The 20,441-nt window shown below is 40.2% G+C and overlaps 3 protein-coding genes across 6 annotated transcripts; 2 read left to right on the forward strand and 1 right to left on the reverse strand.

Annotated features, from left to right (window-relative positions):
• Positions 1–667: 667 nt before the first annotated feature.
• On the reverse strand, positions 668–1,702 carry rps29 (ribosomal protein S29). Its single transcript, XM_088648098.1, has 3 exons — positions 1,557–1,702; positions 1,026–1,125; positions 668–793 (listed from the first exon to the last, which is right to left on the reverse strand). The coding sequence occupies exons 1-3, from the start codon at positions 1,616–1,618 to the stop codon at positions 785–787; spliced, it is 171 nt and encodes a 56-aa protein (XP_088504224.1). The 5' UTR covers positions 1,619–1,702; the 3' UTR covers positions 668–784.
• An 892-nt stretch (positions 1,703–2,594) lies between these two features.
• lrr1 (leucine rich repeat protein 1) lies at positions 2,595–15,043 on the forward strand. Of its 3 annotated transcripts, XM_088648096.1 has the most exons (5): positions 2,595–2,723; positions 4,261–4,463; positions 6,927–7,025; positions 11,173–11,900; positions 12,571–15,043. In XM_088648096.1, the coding sequence occupies exons 2-5, from the start codon at positions 4,281–4,283 to the stop codon at positions 12,824–12,826; spliced, it is 1,266 nt and encodes a 421-aa protein (XP_088504222.1). In that variant the 5' UTR covers positions 2,595–2,723; positions 4,261–4,280; the 3' UTR covers positions 12,827–15,043. The 3 variants fall into 3 exon arrangements, with proteins under 3 accessions (XP_088504222.1, XP_088504221.1, XP_088504223.1); XM_088648095.1 differs by lacking the exon at positions 2,595–2,723 and having other exon boundaries at positions 4,072–4,463; XM_088648097.1 differs by lacking the exons at positions 2,595–2,723; positions 4,261–4,463 and adding an exon at positions 4,566–4,944.
• Positions 15,044–15,598: 555 nt separating this feature from the next.
• On the forward strand, positions 15,599–20,194 carry mgat2 (alpha-1,6-mannosyl-glycoprotein 2-beta-N-acetylglucosaminyltransferase). 2 transcript variants are annotated; one of them, XM_088648103.1, is made up of 3 exons: positions 15,599–15,782; positions 16,131–16,270; positions 18,478–20,194. In XM_088648103.1, exon 3 carries the CDS (start codon positions 18,734–18,736, stop codon positions 20,033–20,035), a length of 1,302 nt encoding a protein of 433 aa, XP_088504229.1. In that variant the 5' UTR covers positions 15,599–15,782; positions 16,131–16,270; positions 18,478–18,733; the 3' UTR covers positions 20,036–20,194. The 2 variants fall into 2 exon arrangements, with proteins under 2 accessions (XP_088504229.1, XP_088504228.1); XM_088648102.1 differs by lacking the exon at positions 16,131–16,270.
• The last annotated feature ends 247 nt before the right edge of the window (positions 20,195–20,441 follow it).

The raw sequence follows: 20,441 nt of genomic DNA on the forward strand, positions 1-20,441 counted from the left end.
AATTGGTGAATTAAACCAGCAGACTGGAAAGACTGGACCAGAGCCGGGAAGCATTCAGACATTTCTGCAGTCCAGCAGGGAGACGGGACCACATTTTAAAGGTGAGAACAAGGCTAGTATTTCCAAAATAACTAGCAATGAGAGAGAAGAATAAATCCTATTTGTAGTCGTAATTGGACTTGAAAAAAAATCCCAAACCATGCTGCCACTATTGTTAAAATGTTATTTTTGCAATGAAATCAGAAGACAACACTCTTGTGGAAGGAGACATCACATCAGGGAGAGGCATCTTTAGGGCAGAAGCCCCAAATATGGTACTCCAGCTTTTACAGGTAACTTTGACATTTCTTTCTATAAACCTGGAAGGTGGTGTTCTACTAAAACCAACTTAAGACATCATTTGGAACAGAAGTCAGGATATCATACAGCACACAGGGACCAGACCTCCTTTCGTTTAAACTACTAGCTCAATGGATGAGCTCAATAAACAAGTGTTCCTCATCTTTAAATAACACAGGAGACTCAGGTTAAACCCATGAGAATAACTGGCTTGGTCTCTCCAGGACCAGAGCTAGACACTCCTGCCTTAGACGAACTTGAAATAAACCCAAATTATCCCGAAGGAAAACCAAGCCATCCTGAATCCAGATCAACACATGAGGCAGGATAGCGGACAGCAAACATTTTATTGTATATTACAACGTAGCCCAAATGAAAGTCCCATGTTGTCATCTCGGCACCGCTGGGCAGCAATGAATTCAGTCCAATGAACTTCACCGCATGATTAGTCAAGCTGCAAAAAATAATGAACACTACGATCAGAATGGTTATTTTTTAAAAACCCCTTGCAGTCTTTCCAATTAATTTAAAATCACACATTAATAGCTCAACTACTTACTAACACATTTTACAGAGTTAAGTAATATTAGTGTCTAGTCGTTTTAAAAAAACTGATAAAGCATACCTGCGAGCAGTGCTAGAAATGATCAATATTTTCACAGTTAACACCTGACGACTAGACTTACCTTGACAAAGCCGATGTCCTTCGCGTACTGTCGGAAACACTGACGGCACATGTTCAGACCGTACTTGCGGATCAGACCGTGTCTGTTGGAGCATACTCGGCTGTGAAAAGTACGAAGATCGAGTTTACCGGGCTTAATATCACAACAATGGTGGCATTAATACAATTCACTACTCGGGATCTCAAGCCCTTATCACCCCCTACGCGCCATTATTGTACATTACAGCCCGACTGTCCCCTCAAAAGGATACTTTAATACTTGTAAAAGTACCGTTTTCTTTCAAGCTACTGTAAGTCAACGTCCTGTTTTGCATTTATGTACGATATTTAATATGAAGATAAGGTACATCATTATACTCATTTTAAAAGCCCGGCCCTCTAAGCGGCAAAGAGACGCCATATTACCGGATCACATTCCATGTGGCTGAAGAGTCGATTTATAAAAACTCAACTCTCGCTTAGGATTCTACTCTGGGACGGACTCTGCCTGTTACACAGGCTCCAGATGTAAAACATGACGGGGATAACTAACCAGGATCGTGATCCCTGGCCGAATTTTCGTGGGTGACTCCAGTAGAGCTGCTGGTGGCCCATCTTGTCTCAATCGCTCGGATCTCGAAAAGGAAGAGGCTACCCGGCGCATGTGCAGGTCAAGCCTCCTCCCCGCCTCACTTCCTGCCACAAGATATCCCGAAGGTCTTGGTTTTGTAGTTTTTTAGGACATGGTGTTTCATTGAAATATGTATGACATATCCGAGGACTCCCCTAGATCTAGGAATGATTTCTTCGGAAACAACCAGAGCACACAAATGGATACTTAGGGGATGTGTGTCGGAAACTTGTACATGAAGGGTTGAGGGAGTCTGAGAGAACGTACACAAACATGTTAAAGAAACTGATGCACGGGTGTCTTCCCCAAAAAACGTTTAATATCGTTGGGACCTCTCGGGGAAGGAGCCAGGGTGCAGATTCATATTAAATAAAAGAATTAAAACGCAATACAAATTAAAAATCAGGTATCATCGTCTAATCCATCAGCTGTAAACGTGTTTGTTAAATAGACATAACATATGCATACCCCCAACATGAGCACATACACCTTCGCCCATTCTTTACAACAGATATTGAGAGAAAGTCGATTCAGTATAAGTGTAAGCTCTTTTATTTAAGTCATTATCTACTACACTGTCAACTGCAGTTACTTTAAAAATACTGTTCGCTTTAACCAAATCAAAGGTTCACATTAATCGAGTGCATTTTTACAATCCACCAGTAGATGGGAGCATTGATCTATCGTGTTTTGTATGTTTAATGTAAAAAACGGAAAAACACTTTCAAAACGTGTTGAAGTACTGCAATTAAAAAACACGAGCTTTGTTTTTTAAATATAATGTTATTTTCGCTTTTAAATATTTTAAGCCTTTGACATCAAATTTAAGGACATTTTCGTGATACTTTAGGTCGTTATTTTTTTATAACACACGCGTGAACTGGAATTAGCACTCTCAGCCAATCAGCTCGCATCTTACAAGGCGGCCGACGGTTATCCTTCTCGCCCAATCAGCGAGGGCGTTGTTTCCAGGGAGCTGTTCTTTGGCGCGGGTTTGCTTGACTGTTTTGAATCCTTTTCCTGGTCAGTGGTTTTTTTTTTTACATATCAGGAGTATGTTCTTGTCTTGCTGGATTAACTTTTAGTGTGGTACGTATAGTGTGAAGTATTTTTTGTTATTTAATGTGAGTTTGTGTAAATAACCTTGAAAAGACAGCAAGCGGTAAAGTCTGCTCTGTGGGTTGTTCCGCGCTATTGATCTTATTTTAAAATAAAATATTCATTAATTCGCGACGGACTCAACAAGGTTTACTATAGCACTGGGTTCAAAGAGAAAGGCATTAAATCGCATTAAAAGACGTCTGTATCGAGTTTGATAATGATAATTTACATGTTTTCTCAAAGCCAGATAATATTAGCAAAATTTTACATTTATTGTGCATATGCAAGAAAATAAGCATATTACTATTACCAAGTTGTTTACTCGAGTAAATTAAAGATTATAATCCTAAATGTTTTTTTTACTAATGTACGTCAATCGCAAAAATATTTTCGATATTTATTTGAGCGCAAGTCGCATCACAACGTTCTACTACATTGGTAATTACTTGCTTAAAGATGAGTAGTTCGTGTCTATGTTAAGGAAATATATTCTTCTGATTTAATACTTGTAAAGTTAACCTAATCTATTCGGATGCGTCAGATGGTCTTTATTTTATCTTTGTTTTTGCCCATTATTAAGAACAGAGCAAAACATTTTAAAGTATTTTGCTCCGTTGCCCAGTCATACGTGATCAAGAATGATTCTTGTTCTGTGCGAGTTCGCAACGCCCTGCTTCACATTTTAACTTTTTAGAACCTCTAACCTTCTAGAAAATCAATAAAATTGAGTATTTCCGTTCTGCCTTCATGTGATTCGAAAAACCTGATTGCACTGTGAATTAACAGCAGATCGTGCTGGAAGTGCTCCCTGTGTTTAGTGAGAAACCTGGAAGGTGTTGGTCAGCAGGAGATGCTTGATGAAGTTAAAAAAGTTACGGATAGAGCACTTCAAACGTTGTATCGCTCACTAAGAATTAAACATAAACATATACACTTCTCACACGCCTTAATCTGTCAAAGCAAAAATACCACCCACGCTCCCATGAATAAGAACGGACTAGCATAAGATCAAAACTAGGAATGACTTGCTGGTGCCTGTGGAAGCGATTCTCCCATCCCGAGCGAGGAGACGAGTAAATGCCTGAACTCTGGCCCACTTGGCAGCAGTCCAGGTGTCGTGGCGGCCTGGAAGAACCGGGGCTGTGAGTGCTGGATTTGGAGTTGCACGAACACTTAAAAGGAGCAGGCGGGACTCGCTTTGAACCGCCGAATAGCTGTCGCGATTAGAAAAGCATTTACGACAGCCGCAGTTGTGATGCGGGTTTTTTTAAAAAAGTAGCCGTGCAGCTTGTTGAGAGGTTGGGGGTGGGGGGGTGTGACGAGGGCAGTGCAGTGACGTAGCGCGGCTGGCTTTTTTTTGTGCGCGCGTGTGTGCCTTTTTGCAGTGGCCAATGAGCAAGTTCAAAGCCAACCGGCTTCGAATGGCGGCCCCGGTGACGTAGGCAGCCGCTATTCGGCAGCCTGTCTAGTGACGCCTCCTTATTGTTGATCTATGTTGTTTTTCTGATGGATTTTAATAACCCAGGTCTCAGTCCTCGCTTTACGATGAAGCTGCAGTGCGAGGCTGAAGTGATCAATCGGATGCTGCCGACCTACGGGGTGAGAAGCCGCGGAAAGGGGACGAGAGCCGTGCTGTCGATTGGGAGACACCTGGACAAAACCACCACGATCAACAACGTCTATCTGATGATCTGCACGCTGAGGGACAAGGCTGGTTCCAAATACAAGGTTAGTTCTTCAAAGTTGTGAGGCGTGTGTGCCATTTTTCCTTCGGTTTCTGGGGTGTTGGACTTGGCTGCACTTGGCTGCTGCTCTTGAAAGTGTAACTTGCTCTTCACTCTGGAGTTCCTCAACGAGTGAAGATGATGTAATGGGGAGGGAAAATGCATAACTGGGAATATTTTCTGCCCGTTTGTGTTAATAGGCTAAGTGACCCTATTTGTTAGATCTTCAAGACCAATGCAAATGCTCCACTAATGAGGTTTGGAAAAGTAACTTAGCAGCTTGCAGAAACTAATCCATTCTTAAGACCGTGCTAGGGTTAGTGGGTTGCATCTGTTGTTGCTGAGTGATGGAAATAAGGGTTTAGATTACGTTCATTCGAGTTTTACATTTTTAAAATCCTACCCAGCTGGTTTTTCTCTGTGTGCCTGTCAATGTGACAGAGGAGTTTTGAAGACGAGCCACTTGGAAAGCATAAATAATGCAGGTAGGTTTGCTTGAACTGTGTTGATTAGTGAGTAAGCAGCTCTGTATTCCATTAGGAGCCTCACTCCAGTGTGAGGTGAAACTAACAAGACAGGTTGCAGATTACTAAGGAGACAGCACTGTTCAGCATACCTGGTATGGTAGTGTTCAGAAAAGGAAGAAACTTTGCAAGGAGTATAGTGTCTAGACAGGTCTAGTGAAGTCTAATGATCTTTAAACCGCACTGTAAGTGGCATTGTCTGTTGTGGCTTGCTTTTGCAATAACATTGCTCAGTGCCTGAACAGGCTGTAATCTGCGTTGTCATTTCAGTTCCTCTAAGGCATTTGACAGTATGTTTATTTGCTAGTCAGAATAAACAATTATGTGAGATCTTGCAATCTCATTAATGTTTTGATTTAGCTGAGTGTACTTGATGAGCCTAACGTAACTGTTTCTGTTGCTGACTTTGGACTAACAGTTTGGCTGTGCTATTTACCTGCTAATGTGATTGTGAAAAATGCTGGTTGTACTGCTCAGAATTATGTTTCATTGTCATATTTACAGATTGATCTTCTAGGGGTCACTGGTCCAAGTAACTATTTCAAAGATGTATTCGTTGAAATGTCATCAGGACTGGTCTCACGTATTCCCAAATGTGAATGATTGAGATTATGGATAAATTGGTCATTATTGATTATTAAAGCTCCTGTTGCACTGTTTGTAAGAGTTAGAATGTTAAATTTGGTGAGTTGGCTAAATTCTACTTCGTACTTGCAAGATATCCATGGAATTCCCTGCAGGCTCCAACCTAGAAATAAACTGAAGTGATTTCTCGCTACATATTCTACTATATAGTGGGGCTGCTGGTGCCTATTAGCTGCTGCATGTCACCCAGGTGGGTGCACCTTCAATGGTAGATGAAGTGGGTCCCCTGCACTTTGCACTTAGTGATTTTTGGGGATAAAGTGCTTTACAAATGGCATGGATTCCACTAATTATAATATTGAAATTAAAAACATGCATTAGCCTCCCTTGCTGGTTCACACTATGATTGTTCATTGTATAATTTTCTGATTCACAACAGCTATATAAGGCATGCAGCCAAAGTGACAGACATCACCAGGGCAGTTTTCAGACATGCCTTTTTGTGAGCCTCAGAGTGTACCGACTCACTCCTGCTACTCCCATTGGGCGTAGGTTGTGTAGGCTCTAAAATCGCAATTGAGGCACCGTTTTTTTCTTGCAGGGTGTATTGTTAGTCCTACATATTTCTGAAAACGGATTTAAAGCTCCAATAGAAAAGTCTGTGAGTTTGAAATCCAGGTTTTTTGTATGAGAGCAAACTGAGATGTAGTGTTAAGGCACTTGCAAATACAAGCAATTTAATACAGAGACATACATTTGTTTGTGATGAACCACCTGCCTTCTGATAGAGGGGAGTTTCCTGCGGCCTCAAGGCACTTTGGGCCAGAGCTGGGAGAAGCCGGGTTTGAATCCTAGCTCAACACAAGCAGTGCTCATTCATATATGTATGTTGGTGATGTATTGACATAGTTATTAAATAAATTTTGTTTTCTGATTTCTGAATCAGGATCCAGGCATGGATCACTGTCCAACTGTGTTAGTCTTTATCTCCCAGTAAAAAAAGGAGATTAGAATCTGACCAGGATACATCCAATACAGAATTCACCCTGTGTTATGGTGGAACATTTTATTGTGTATTTGTTTTTCAATTGGAATTATAACTTGCACATCAACAAACTTTCATGGTTTAAAAAATTATATAATGTAGTTAGTCTGTTAGTCTTCAGAATTGTGCTGCTCTCTGATGACTCATAGTAAATAGCTCCCCATTGTTGTTCTATACCCCTTTTTTTGTTGTGAAACCAGTAGTTAAGCTGCACCTTCATACGTAATACAAACAGCATGTTCCCTTGATTTGACATGCAGTGCCATTGTGTTGCTTTTCATGTCTCATTTACAAAACCATTTATTTCCCACAGTTAAAAGAGAACATAGAGCAGTTCTTCACCCGATTCGTTGAAGACGGAAAGGCTACGATAAGGCTGAAGGAACCTGCGGTTGATGTCTGTCTGAGCAAGGTATGGGCCTGTGTTTGGTATGTTGCTGGGTTATCAAGGAGAGTGTTCAGTTACAATACCTCCTGCTGCAGGAGTACTCCTGCTGAATATACTGATAAGTTTGAAATACCTGTAGATTATCAGTGTGGTGACATTTAGATTTTCCAGGGGATTTCTTTTAAAGGGGCGTTAGGAAGCATTGTCATTGAGTGCATTTCAAGCCACAATAAAAGTGAAATGTGAATAGGAGGTTTTGCACATTACTGTATACATCACAAAATAGACCAGATTTACAGGTATGCATAGCTCTATATTCTGCCATTCTGAAATAGGCAACAAAACATCCACTGATGTGAAAAGGCCCTATTACACTGTTAACAAGCGGGCTTATGAATACATCTCTTTTAGTCCAATAGAAATATTGCTCTCGATCTTGAGACGGTTTTGCCGACAAATACAACTTACGTGATCTGAACGCAGAGTTAACAAGTAAGAATGTTTCTGTGGTGAAACATCTGCTGCACAGCCTGTACTTATTCGCTCGTATATGGCATTACATCAATTACAGAGACCAGTGAGCGAGAAGGGCTGCTTGACGTTGCAGTTTGCACAAACTCTTGCCAATGGCGAGACCAAGGGTCTGTGACACAATGGAAACAGTACATTTTCACAAGCTCACGATTTTTTGCTAAATTTGGAATTCGGGAAATTGTGATAACATCAATTAATGTATTTTGTTACTGAGATATAATAACTGGTCTGAGAAATTGTGACTGCAATCCTACTTTAATACTTTTAGCCAGAACAGTATATTACATTTTTTTATATGAATGTACACTGTCTGCATTGCCTTATGATGCACTGCATGATGATGTTCTATCCTGCATTAATCCAAAAGGTTTTTGGCTTGCATGTGAATACGTTTAACAATACTAAGGGTCTGTGCAAATTACCACCACCACGTTGCATGCTTTCCATATGTTTTGTAAATGTTTAAAATGGATTGGCACTATTGTATTTTTGGTGATGTTTAAGGAGATGGTTTTGTTTCTGTGCCACTTTTTCATGAAACACTCAAATAAGTAATTTGCTTAAAACATACATTTCCAAGAGTGTGCCATTTCATTATGTAACTCCTTGAACTGAATGGTAGTGTTTATTTGTTTGCTTGACATTTGTGACTGTGATGGAAGATCTAAGTCTGAGCCTTTGTTGGTGTGCAGCCAATCATATCAGCTCCTGGTGTGCTTGAGAACAACAATTGGATTGCAATGAACTTTCCTCTAATTTCCTGAAAGCAGTTTTTTTTTTTAATGTGATTGCTTCAGGATTTTTTTTAATCCATCCATGGCATTGCTCCTTGGCAATTTTCAAGGTGTTAGGAGCTTCCCTGTGTAGCATTGAGAATAGTGGAGGAAAAGCATTATACTTGGTGTTTTCTCATTTAAAATATTTATACCACCTGTACTAAATGCATCTAATCTAGTCTAATTTTCTTTGGTCTCTTTCAACTGGAAAGTTCCTCTGCAGGGGTTATACCAAGAGATAAACCTTTCCTTAAATTACTGAAATCAGTAAACCAATTTGTCACTTGAGTAGAAATTGCTCATTCATTTCCCGGGAATACTAGATATAAGGGTGGCTGTGTTACAGATGAATTGTGCAATACACTGATTTGTTGGTTAACATTCAGGTGTGATTCCTCCTTTCTCTCTTCATCTGATTGCTCCGAAACCATATTCAGCAGCTTTTGCCAGTCGTGAGGCATTATGCAGCGTTCCTTGGTAAAACTATACCACAGAATAGTGGATTTGACTGGCAAACAGGAAAGGCTTTTGTCATGGTTTTTCTGGAAACTGATTACTAGAGGTTTTGTAATTGGTATGAGTTGGCCTCTGCATCTTGTCTCGACACACAGGCTTGCATCACACAGACATTCTTCCCATAAACACTTCCTCGCATTTCAGTACCTTTTCACCAGAGGAGCATTAATCATTCAGTTCAGTGGAAATGCTAAGCCTCAGGAGCACGTGTGATGTGTCAGAGTCAGGAGGCTTTTCGGACCATATAGCTTGTTTGGTTGCTATTGCTAGTAGTTAACTGAACCCAGATTCTCATCAAAACTTCAGCATCGTTTTAGGAAAGATGCAATGGTGTTGACTTTGACAGTGATCCTTGGTCACTTATTCCAGACTACTTCAAACCTCTGTATAGTTATGAAAACTGAGTTAGTTCTCAGTTTTAAATACACTTCCTCTTTGCATTTGTGTTCAGAGGATCGTGTTTCACTCTTGATTTATGAAGAAGTCTATGTATGTACAGTTCCTCAGTGCCTTTGAGGATTTTGAATACTTCAATCAGACCTCCTTGTAGTCCTTCCAAGACGGAAGTGATTAAGTTCTTCTAGAGTTTTGGTGTACAACACTCCTTTAATCCTGAGAATGCACCTGGTCACTGTTTTTTTTTTTATTGATTCCATAGTGGCAATGTTTTTGTATGGTGACCAAAATTGTACATCATCTTAAAAAGGTCTAAAAAGAAACATTTGTACAATATTCACATAGAATCCCTTGAATTAAACTGCACACTTTCAGCTATATTGTAACATTCTGTTTGACTGTGCTTCCCCACATTATCTAGACTAGAAAATGTAAAGGATGGCAACATAAGCACCAGAGAGATTTTCATAAGTTCCTTCTTCCAACTCCATTTCTTGTTATTTGTAGTTTTTTTTTGCTACCTGGACCCTATTCACTTGTGTACATGAAGAGTCTGCTGGTTTGCCCAGTTTTGATTTCTGTCTACTGTATTTAAACCATTACAGCTCCTGCAGCCTCCAACACCACCCATTTTGACATGATCTTCCAAGCTTCACTAGTTTCTGGATCATTTAGACAAACCAGAAGGAGCAGTGATCTTAAACAGATGCCAACTGTGCTTTGGCACTATTTAGGGAATGGAGCAACAGAAGGAGAAACCCTGGGTCACAGAGCTGGTGTTTTTATCTAGTGTGTCCAATCCGCTTACCTGGGTTGGGTCTGAGTCACAGGCAGTGACATGGCTGGAAGGAAACCAAGGATGGTAGCTTGTTTGGACTTGGAACTTAAAGCAGAGAAGAAGGGTTTTTGTTAGCGAGCATGGCTGATCTTTTAAAAGAAATCACCGCAGTGTAAAATAAACGTCTACACAATTCCTGATATCCAGCCAAGATGGAGTAATGAATAATGACTCTGTGTAAATGTTTGTTTTTCAGAACTTTTAATTGACCCTTTTAGAGATTATTTCCATGCAGTAACATGTGTCCCGTAGTTGGGTGTGTTTTTTTTTTTCCTTTTGTGAGACAGCGAACATCAGCTGATAATTACACAGCTGCCTTGTTGTAGTCATAGCCTTCTTTTGCTCATTATTTCAGACACACCCCTCTGAGTTTCACACATTTCCCATAAGAAGCATGACAGGACAGTGCTCATTCTGCTGGTTTATTTCAGCCTTATTTGTTTGCTTCTGTTGCTTCACTGTTATACACATACAGTAGCAGTTATGGTGGGTGCTGTATAAATCTTTCAAAGTATGAAATACACAAGTGCATATGTTTTTTAGTAACACTATTTTGGAACTTTCTAGTCCAGATTTCACATGCATATTTAAAAATGTTTGATCTGGTCTCTTACAGTTGGATTTTATGAAACATTAAAATAAATGGATAACTTACACAAGCATGTAATACCATGATGGAATGCATATAAAATGCAAAAATCTCATTGTTTTTATGCTGTTTTTTCAGTGTTACAGGATTTTCTTGTATGCACTTCAAAGTCCAGCATTTCACAGCAAACAACTGAATGGGGTTGAAGTTCTGTATATTTTCAGTTGAGCTTGTTTGCACTTAACACTGACTAGATTCTGTTTGGTAGTATGTTTGTGTGTAGTTCCTTTAGCTGTGATATGGTCTTCTGGGAGAAGCAGGTTTTAGCTGAACATTGTATGGCAGCTGGAGTGCTTCCTTAGCACAAGTAAGGCACAGCCTCCAATTCCAGTTTGGGAGTGTGTACCCAGTTTGGAGTGAAGTGTTTTAAGTCTGAGTAGGGTCTTAAAACTCCAAGATGCAGATGAACAAAGTTTTTGTTTTGTAATTGTGCTTTTGTCTTTTGATTATTTTTGTTTGCAGGCAGATGCTAACAACCTGAAGAATTTTCTTTCTGCAGCCAGGCTGGCTCACAGAGGTGCTGATTTAGATACATTACCCTTGTCAACTCTCACTTCTGTCAGGGCCCGGGATGTGGAGAAACCAAAGAGCAAGCTTACCATCACATCCAAAAAGGATTACCCTCTCACCTCCGGTTTCCCTTACTCTCTGGAGCAGCTGCAAGTGTCCTACTGCAAGCTGTCCCGGGTGGACATGCGCATGCTGACGCTGAAGAAACTGCGCAAGCTGGATCTCAGCAACAACCACATCAAGAAACTTCCAGCCACCATTGGGGACCTGAGCAGTCTGGCTGAACTGATCCTGCACAACAACCACTTGGAGTCATTCAGTGTAGATCTGTGCCTCTCCACTTTGCAGAAATCTCTCCAGTACCTGGACCTCAGTCAGAACCGGTTGCATGGTCTCCCAGCCCAGTTCTGTCAGCTGCGTGAGCTGGTTCACCTGAAGTTGGATGACAACCAGCTGGTTCGGCTGCCCTTCAGAATTGGGCGGCTGTCTAAGCTACGCTTTCTTTCTGCTGCTCGCAATCAGCTACCTTACTTGCCCAGTGATTTCCGCAAGCTGTCACTGGAGAACTTGGACTTGTCTGGAAACCCATTCAGCCACCCCAACCCTCTAGATCACACAATACAGCTTAAATTCCCTCTTCCTCTGCTTGAGATGGCTGCAAGAACAACAGTTAACCATAGGTAAGCTGTATATCATGAGCTTTATTGAAACAGAAGGTGCTGTTGGTGATTATACTGACTTTGCTTTCAAAGGACTCAATCCGTGTCTTTTGATGTTTGTTAGATGAATACCTGTAGTGCTCTCATGAAGGGCACTGCAGTAATTTAGATTTTGAGATTTTGCACTTAATCTGAACAGTTTTGGTCTTGGGTTGAGCATTCCAGTGCCGACTTGCTTAAGAAGAGCCTGTTGGCACGTTGTCCACTCTTTAATATTTTAGTTGTTTTATTTTACAAAAAACATGAATCTTAAACTCTTTTCACCCCCAGAAATTTCCATTCTGAGATGTCTTAACCTCTTTCTGTATCCATGAGAACCCTGGTTACATCTTTGCATATTTTTCCAAATTGTGTTTCTTTCTATAAACAATTTATCCTTCTCTTTTTCTGGTACTGTTTGTACAGTGTAGGTCAGTGTTAGAATCCTACAGCGCAAAATAGGAAACGTTTTCTTGCTTTCCTTTCAATTGCATCTCCAGCTGCCTTATTACAGTGGATAAATCTGTAATCTGGAAATTATTTTCTGTCTGTTTAGTCTTAGGTTTGATTTTGACTTCCATAATAGCAGATGCAAAGAAACATTTGCAATTTTTTTTACCAACTTTTTAGCTTCTTTATTGTGTTGTTACAGAATACCGTATGGGCCTCACCTTATTCCAGCTCACCTGTGCCACGATCTAGAGGTGGCTAAAACCTGTGACTGTGGCAAAGCGTGCCTGAACTTCTTCATCCAGACCTGCGTCGACATGAACCTCCACCTCGTGTCCCACACGGTGGTGCTGGTGGACACGATGGCAGGCACAGAGGCCCCTGTGCAGTGCCACTTCTGCTCCCTCACCTGCTACTCCGAATTCCTTGACAAATCCCTGCAGCGCAGCACCAGATGACCCAGGATACACAGCTACAGTGTGGTGGTTTTAACCCGACAGGCTGTGGAGCTAGTGAATTCCCGTAACACTGACGGCGGTGGTTTGGACAGCATGTGATAGTGTTAAGCTTACTTGTGTTTTCTAACCACACATGATGGGCCTGAAGCATGGGCCGCACTATGAATGGACTCTTGTCTGTCTCCACATATAGTGCTTTTCATGTGATGTCCTCTGTGGAAGCCAATACATGTGATTTTTAACACAAAATGACTGTTCCTCGTCATTCTTGGAGGTGAGGGGCAGTGGGATTGTGAATTGTAAAAATGGACCTGCTATCACTACAGAGAAAACCTGTTTAAGAAGGATTGTTTGCAATTAAAGCTTTAGTACAAGGCTGTAGGGTTCAGCTGATGTATATATTGTAAAGCTGTTGGGCTTTTTCTGGATGATGTGGATTTTTAAATGTCTGTTTCTGTCCCTTTTAATGTCTGTCTACTCCCATTCAAGAGCATGTAAAGAAAATAATCACTGATTTGACTTGTCTAGCTGAAATGGAACATCATTTTTTTAGAGTTGTGAAAAAGCAGAAGTAATTGCTTTTATGGGATGTTGCAGAGGTATATAACATTTGAAGAAAAATAATTTAGCCCATAAAATACAGCTGAAAAAGCATCAGTTAGGAATACCTGACTGAATAAGAGACAGAGAACAAGACCTCTGTTAAACTGTGAGATTCTTTGGGCCTGCCAGTTTTAACAGCAGCTTAAGAGGTCCTATTGGAACAACTAGCTACAATGCAACCTTTTGGATTTTTTTTAGTATTTCTAGCACTGCATTGGAATTTTTCAACTAGTTTCTGTGTTTCTCGGCCAGCATCAAATGAAGGGTTCGATATTGTAACCTCATTTACGATTTTAAAGAGTATATGCAATCACTTTCAGACCCTTATTCTTCTTTCCCAGCATGAGCAACATCTATTTTTATCCTTCCTAGGAAAACAGTGATGGTGTACTTCTGCATTTTCCAGTTGTGAAGGTCTGAGATCTTAGAGGTACAATTATTGCTTTATGTTGACTACATGATCTACTTTGAAAAATCTGTAAAATTAGACATTGTTTTGGTGAAGGTGTTTAAGTGGAGTCGGTATATGTAAGGATGCAACATTACCGACAATGTTCATGTGCATTACAAGACCTGCAATACCACTGAAATCCGCCTAGGTGGCACTCATTCATCACGGGTCCTTTACAGTATGCAAGGTGCTTGAAAATGGGACCTTCAATAAATTTTTTTCGGTAAATTGCTTTAAAAAAGTGTTGTAGGTCTCTTTTTTTTTTAAATAATGATATACTGAGAGGCACTGAAAAAAGGCCCCTCATTATATAATATTGTACAATGCGCATATGAAATGTGAATAGGTTTTGTTTGTTATGAAAATGTTTTATGGTATTTCTGAATATTAAAGATTTCTGCTGTCCTTGAAGAATTCATAAATTGTTAAGGATAACACCTTTTAAACAACTGTCACTATTTTTTTCTTAATGTGAAAAGTATGTTTATTCTTGAACACTATGATTGTTACCACTGAATGTCACAGCACAACAATGCAATGGTTTATATACCAAAAAATCCATTTCTATTTTGCAATCCAATTAAATACTGTTATACTTTGGTTTAAAATGAACACTTCAAAAGTGAAGTGGCTTTTAATGCTACTCCTTTATAGTGTAGAAAGTGATGGCTAACAAACTCATGTCACACTGATAGTATCCTTTTTTGTGATTTGTTTGAGAAGAAATCTTTTTCTACACAGAGTGAGTACTGCTTCTTTTTAAAACAGTTGAAGGCTGACACCACTAAATGTATTTTAAGCAGTTTTTGGATGCTATGCAGTTGAACCACAACCTGACTGATGAGATTAGCCTGTTTTCTAATACATTGTACTCCAAATTAATTTTTGTTTTGAGTGACCTTCTGTTTTAAGACATTACCTCATCTGAACAGAAAATGAACCCAAACCTATTTTCATTCCTTTTGTTTCCCAGGGGAAATATCAGTACATGTCCAAAGTTGTTTTCAGATTGAGTTTGGGAGGTACGATTTAGCCTGCATGGTAACTAGAGAATAATGTGGTGATAGAAAATATAAACTTTCTAAATGGTTTGTCATCGATAAAACTGAAACCGTGTGCTGTATCCATGGTAGTGAAAGAATTTAATAAAAACTGTTCCTGTATATTTTTTTAGTTTTGCTTTTCTGTTAGGATCACTGGTTTTATCCTTATTCCATTTGATCTTATGCGGTAACTGGAAAAAAAATACATGATAAAAATGGGTTCTGCACAGGGCGGTTGGAAAAATAGAAGAATCTTGCAAGCTGCATTTCTTTTAAAACAGATCAGGCAGTTACGGTAGATTTATTTTACTTTATTTAATATAAAGTAGTTTTTCATCTCCCAAAAGCCTCTTTAAAATCTATTTCATTCTGCACCCTGTGAGCACCCCTTAGTGTTGAATTTATATGATACAAAGCCATATGGGTGATGAGGGCACCTATTGACTGCCAGATCGTTTTCATACAAGGCATAGCGTTTTCGATTATCAACATATGTGCTACATCACGCTCGGTGACAGACGCACATTTTTTAAGCATGTGTTTTAGTAGGGAAAAGCTAGTTCTGGGGTATCCCCCTCTTAATACTGGACACTTCAACGTTGCTGGAAGAGGGCGGGCGCTGCCTTGGAAGGTATGACGTCACTTTATATCTTGACACATCGCTGTCTCGAGAGCCCCCTGGAGGCGTAATGCATTGTGGGATACGGAGGTCAACTGTGGTTCATTTCTGCTCGCTTTTCGGGGGAAACGAAATCGAGAAAAGGGGGCAGACTGTGAAGGAGAATGAACACAACTAAAGCGTGCTTTATTAATCCAAACGAATGCGGGATTGGGGCGTCTGCGCACTTAAACGCTTAAGGTAAGTTACGGCAGAGGAAAAGCGATTTCTGGTTGCGGCAACCATTGCGTTGTGATTATGGAGCAGAGCAGTGGTGCTGGTCTCAGTTTCCAAATGTTACAGTTACACTGGCTACGGCACTGGTGCGTTGGTATGTTCAGTGTTGCATGGCAGTTTTTGTAAGTGGAGGCTTCGCCGTCAACGGTATTGATGGAGCTATTATCCATCCCGTTTTGTTGTTGTGGAGTCGCGGAAGAGGAAAAAAAAAGATGTTCTCTGCGGATGTGTGGCCAAGCACAAAAATGAGGAACGTGATTGCAGCTGGTCAAACATACGCATATATTTACTCTATCATATGTGTTTCAACAGAAATATTTACGGAAATGTGGATGGCTGTACCTAGTAGCACTCGAAAACTTCTGCCTTCAAGAAAATGAACGCCGTCGCGGGGAAGGAGTGCAAAATATGAAACTTATTTTGTAATCTGTCAGTGGGTAGGGGACATCTAGGTTTGTCTTTACAGGTTTAAATTACCTTAACTTTTACATGTAATACGTCAGGATTAAGTGTTCGTCAGTTCAGCTGACACCGGCTGGATATTGAAAGAGTTTACAATTCAGTGGCCAAGGTATTCAATAACCGTTACCTTACTGCAGCATTGTGGCTTCCGAATATACAACTGACAACTAACTTTTTAGTTTCGACGTATGGCCAGGTGAATTGAGCATATCAAATAAGCTTAGGGACAATACAACGATAATAGAATACAGCTACCTGCATGTACAAGTAACGATTTAACGTGTGTCAGGTTTTTACCATTTTAACCTCTTTAAATTTTCCTTAAATTATTTTCTCCCTTCTGTGGCCTATGGATGTGGATTTGTCCGCCTTGTGTCGCTGTCTAAAACGCCCAGGGCACCTTTTCCAGCTGAACCACATGTTCCGGTTGAAGTTATTTGCTTAATAACTTTCGGTGTCCTTGCATCACCAACGTGAGAGCCGCCCCACTAAAAGATGAATACGGCAAGCTCTGTCGATTTTTGATGGTATCAAATGAACCTGCTTTACGATTTGACCAATGTGGCGTTGAGGAGTCGGGAGTTAACACCAGATGCTTTTCTAGCGGTGCCTCCGATTAATTTGCATTTTGTTCCAGTTTGTTATTTTAGGATCTATTAGAAGTATTCCACTCATCAGTATGTGTGGAGTTAATTGTTCTATAGAGAGCGGAAGAAAGTTGAGGCAGAACAGTGGTCTTGGTGGTTAGCATCTCTCCCTTATGGCTGGTGGGCTTGATTCCAGACTTCTGTGTGAAGTTTGCATGTACTCTTCAAGTTCTGCTTTCCTCCCTCTCCCACAGCTAGGTGCTGGCTGGTTAAATTGGGGTCTCTAAACTGTCCCTGTGTGTCTGTGTGTGCATGGTTGGGAATCCAACCCTGTGCCTCTAGGAACGGAGTTGTATTGACACTTATCAGTAATAAGCAGCTCTCTGATAGTGGACGAGTGGGAGACAAGGCTGATCTCCAGTCACAATAACTGTATAAGAAGGGTGAGCTCAAGGTCTTTTAACCTGAAAGATCCTTAAACAAATTATTTCTTTAATTGTTTAATTGCTGTGCTCAGCACCTGCACCCCTTTCTTTTTCAATCAGTATAGGAGCCTTTTTGGTTTTCCCAGTGTCCCTTCACTGACAGACGCAGTTTTCCATGAAGCCGATCTCCCAGTGAGTCACTGTATACACACACCTGAGGTACAAACATGCGTTAGAGCCAAAGCATACATTTCTTGTTTAAAGATCCATACGGTAGTTTTCAAACAGGGGTCAAAGGTTTCCAGAATGGTTTGAACAAGTGATTATTACTTTGTTTTGCTGATGCTTTTATCTAAGGTAACTTTAAATCAATGAAATGTAAGCTGTTAACATAGAACAGTATGAACACAATGAATTGGTTCACAATAATTTCACGTAAAGCAATAATCACAAATTGAAAGGCTCCAAAGTACATTCTACAGTAGCTGAAACAAAAGCAACATAACATAAGGCAGAGAAATGGGGCTAACAAATCATTCTAAAAGTGGAACATAAGCTGGTGGGTCTTCAGGAAGTATTTCGAAGGCTTTTCACAATGGCAGAGTCCTGCCATTGTTCAGAATCCCTTCCCCAGCACAGTTTTCATCTTGTGTGTCAAATGCTAGCTGATTCTGTTGCTCTGCTTTGAGCAGTTTATCTAAAAAATAAAAATAAATGAAGAGCTGTATTAAATATAATATGATAAAACAGTGCTAAACCCATCAAAGATTGAGAAGTCATGTGATGCTTTTAAGAGTTGGTATGTATGTGCACATGATGTGCAGAAACCTTTTACCACCATAGCAGCTGGGCAAGTATTTCAAATGATAAATAGTTGCTTGCTCTGTGTTTGGTGTTGTATATAGTGAAGTTCAAAGCTGTATTATTGTTTTCCCTTTTACTGCTGTGTTCCAAACACCATCAAAAATATTACAATGCATTGAAATGAAATGTATTTAAGCAAAAGTACTGTACCGGTTTGTTTGAAGCTAACATATATTTTAATCACTGAAGGGTGACTCAGATGTAATTGAGCTTTATTAGTATAGCACACTGTGTGTCAATTACCTTCTGCCTCAAGGCATTAAAAACTAACAGGAATATGGCAAAAGGAATAATTAATCATCACCTGTGTTTGTTTTTCAGAGATTATCTGTGACTCAATTTATATGCCAGCTGTGAAATTGTTTCCTGTTAGAATATACCATGCCCTTCTGGATATGTTTGGCTTTAATGACCCACTGAGTGGATTTATGTTTACAAAATTTCAAGAATCAAAAGTGAAGAAGAAACGAAGATAGAAGATTTCCATTTCCCACTTTTCAAGCATTTCCACAACAGACATTAGGTTTTAAATCTTCCATTTTTTTCAACATCTTGCTGTGCTGGATCACTGCCTGTCATGAGATTCAGAATCTACAAGCGGAAGGTTTTTATATTGGCTCTCGTTGTCCTGGCCTGTGGCTTTGCCTTTTGGAGTAGCGGGAGGCAAAAGAAGAGCGAACTGTTCTCCAAAGAAGTTGATAATGTGAGGAGTAATCGGGTACATAGCACCTCCGGAAACAGGAGGGTTTCCAATGAGACACAACCTGAAAAAGTCCAAAAGCCTGAGGTGGACAATATGACCCTCGTGTATCGTGGGATTGTTTATCAGCTGAACTTTGACCAGACCATCAGGAACGTTGAAAAGTTCAAAATGCGCAAGAAAGATGATCTGGTTGTAGTGGTCCAAGTTCACAACAGGCCTGAGTATTTAAAACTGTTAATAGATTCTCTAAGAAAAGCCAAGGGGATAGAAAATATATTACTAGTATTTAGCCATGACTACTGGTCTCCCGAGATTAACCAGGTGGTCGCCACTGTCGATTTTTGCCAAGTCCTTCAGATATTCTTCCCCTTTAGCATTCAGCTTTACCCTCAAGAATTCCCTGGAAATGACCCCAAAGACTGCCCGAGAGACATTCCCAAGAAGGATGCCTTAAAGTTGGGCTGCATTAATGCAGAATACCCCGATTCCTTTGGCCACTACAGAGAAGCCAAATTCTCCCAGACTAAGCACCACTGGTGGTGGAAACTGCACTTTGTTTGGGAAAGAGTAAAAGCCTTAAAAGATCATAATGGCTTGGTTCTGCTAATTGAAGAGGATCATTTCCTCTCACCTGACTTTTACCACCTCCTTCAAATGATGTACACTTTGAAGAGAGAGCACTGTCCTGACTGTGACATTTTGTCTCTTGGAGGATATGCACATTCCGGCTTTTCCAGTAAGGCCAGCAAAGTGGAGGTGAAAGCTTGGAAGTCAACTGAACACAACATGGGCATGGCCATGACCAGAGAGACTTACCAGCAGCTGATCCAGTGCACTGACACCTTCTGCACCTATGATGACTACAACTGGGACTGGTCCCTGCAGCACCTCACTGTGACTTGTCTGCCCAGGTTTTGGAAGGTCATGGTCAGTGAAGCCCCAAGAATCTTCCATGCTGGAGACTGTGGAATGCATCACAAAAAGGCTTGTATGCCATCTACCCAGAAGGCTAAAATAGAAAGTATTCTGCAGAGTAATATCAATCTGTTGTTTCCAAAGACCTTGCTCATAAATACGAAACAACCTTTAGTAGGTGTGTCTCCCCATGTGAAGAATGGAGGATGGGGTGATATCAGGGACCATGAACTCTGTAAGAGCTACCGCAGGCTACAGTGACATTGATGTTGGGCGTCTTCTTAAAAGCCTTTTGAATATATAGTTTTTGTTCATGGACTGTTAAATGCCTGTTGTTTTATGGGATTTTCCCAAATATGTGGGATTTGGACTTCTTCATGAGTGTCTTTTAATAACCAAGTAAAAATTCTTGTGAAAGTTCACAGGAGTTTGATTAATTTTATTAAAGTGGCTCTCTCGAGTTTTGTTTTCCAGTTTTATGAAAACCTTTTGAACTAAAACTTAATTCATGCTTTTGCTGCATAAATGGAGACTGACATTATTTTTGTGAAGAAGGAAGAAAATATAATGGTTGAACTGGTAATCATAGAGCTAATGAAAGCACCTCTTGTGTAAAAAAGTGTATAGTATTTCTAATTCCCTAAAAAAATACTGAAAATGAGTCATT

The sequence above is a fragment of the Lepisosteus platostomus genome, chromosome 10 (genome assembly GCF_059453375.1).
Source record: "Lepisosteus platostomus isolate fLepPlt1 chromosome 10, fLepPlt1.hap1, whole genome shotgun sequence".
Lineage (NCBI taxonomy): Eukaryota > Metazoa > Chordata > Actinopteri > Semionotiformes > Lepisosteidae > Lepisosteus > Lepisosteus platostomus.

Excerpts from the sequence above, each read along its gene's own strand:
- rps29 (XM_088648098.1), bottom strand. The coding sequence starts at position 1,618 with ATGGGCCACCAGCAGCTCTACTGGAGTCACCCACGAAAATTCGGCCAG. Across the intron at positions 1,126-1,556 it reads GGCCAGGGATCACGATCCTG|CCGAGTATGCTCCAACAGAC; the intron begins GTTAGTTATCCC and ends TACTTTTCACAG.
- lrr1 (XM_088648095.1), top strand. The coding sequence starts at position 4,242 with ATGGATTTTAATAACCCAGGTCTCAGTCCTCGCTTTACGATGAAGCTG. Across the intron at positions 7,026-11,172 it reads TTGATGTCTGTCTGAGCAAG|GCAGATGCTAACAACCTGAA; the intron begins GTATGGGCCTGT and ends TTTTGTTTGCAG. Across the intron at positions 11,901-12,570 it reads AGAACAACAGTTAACCATAG|AATACCGTATGGGCCTCACC; the intron begins GTAAGCTGTATA and ends GTGTTGTTACAG.
- mgat2 (XM_088648103.1), top strand. The coding sequence starts at position 18,734 with ATGAGATTCAGAATCTACAAGCGGAAGGTTTTTATATTGGCTCTCGTT.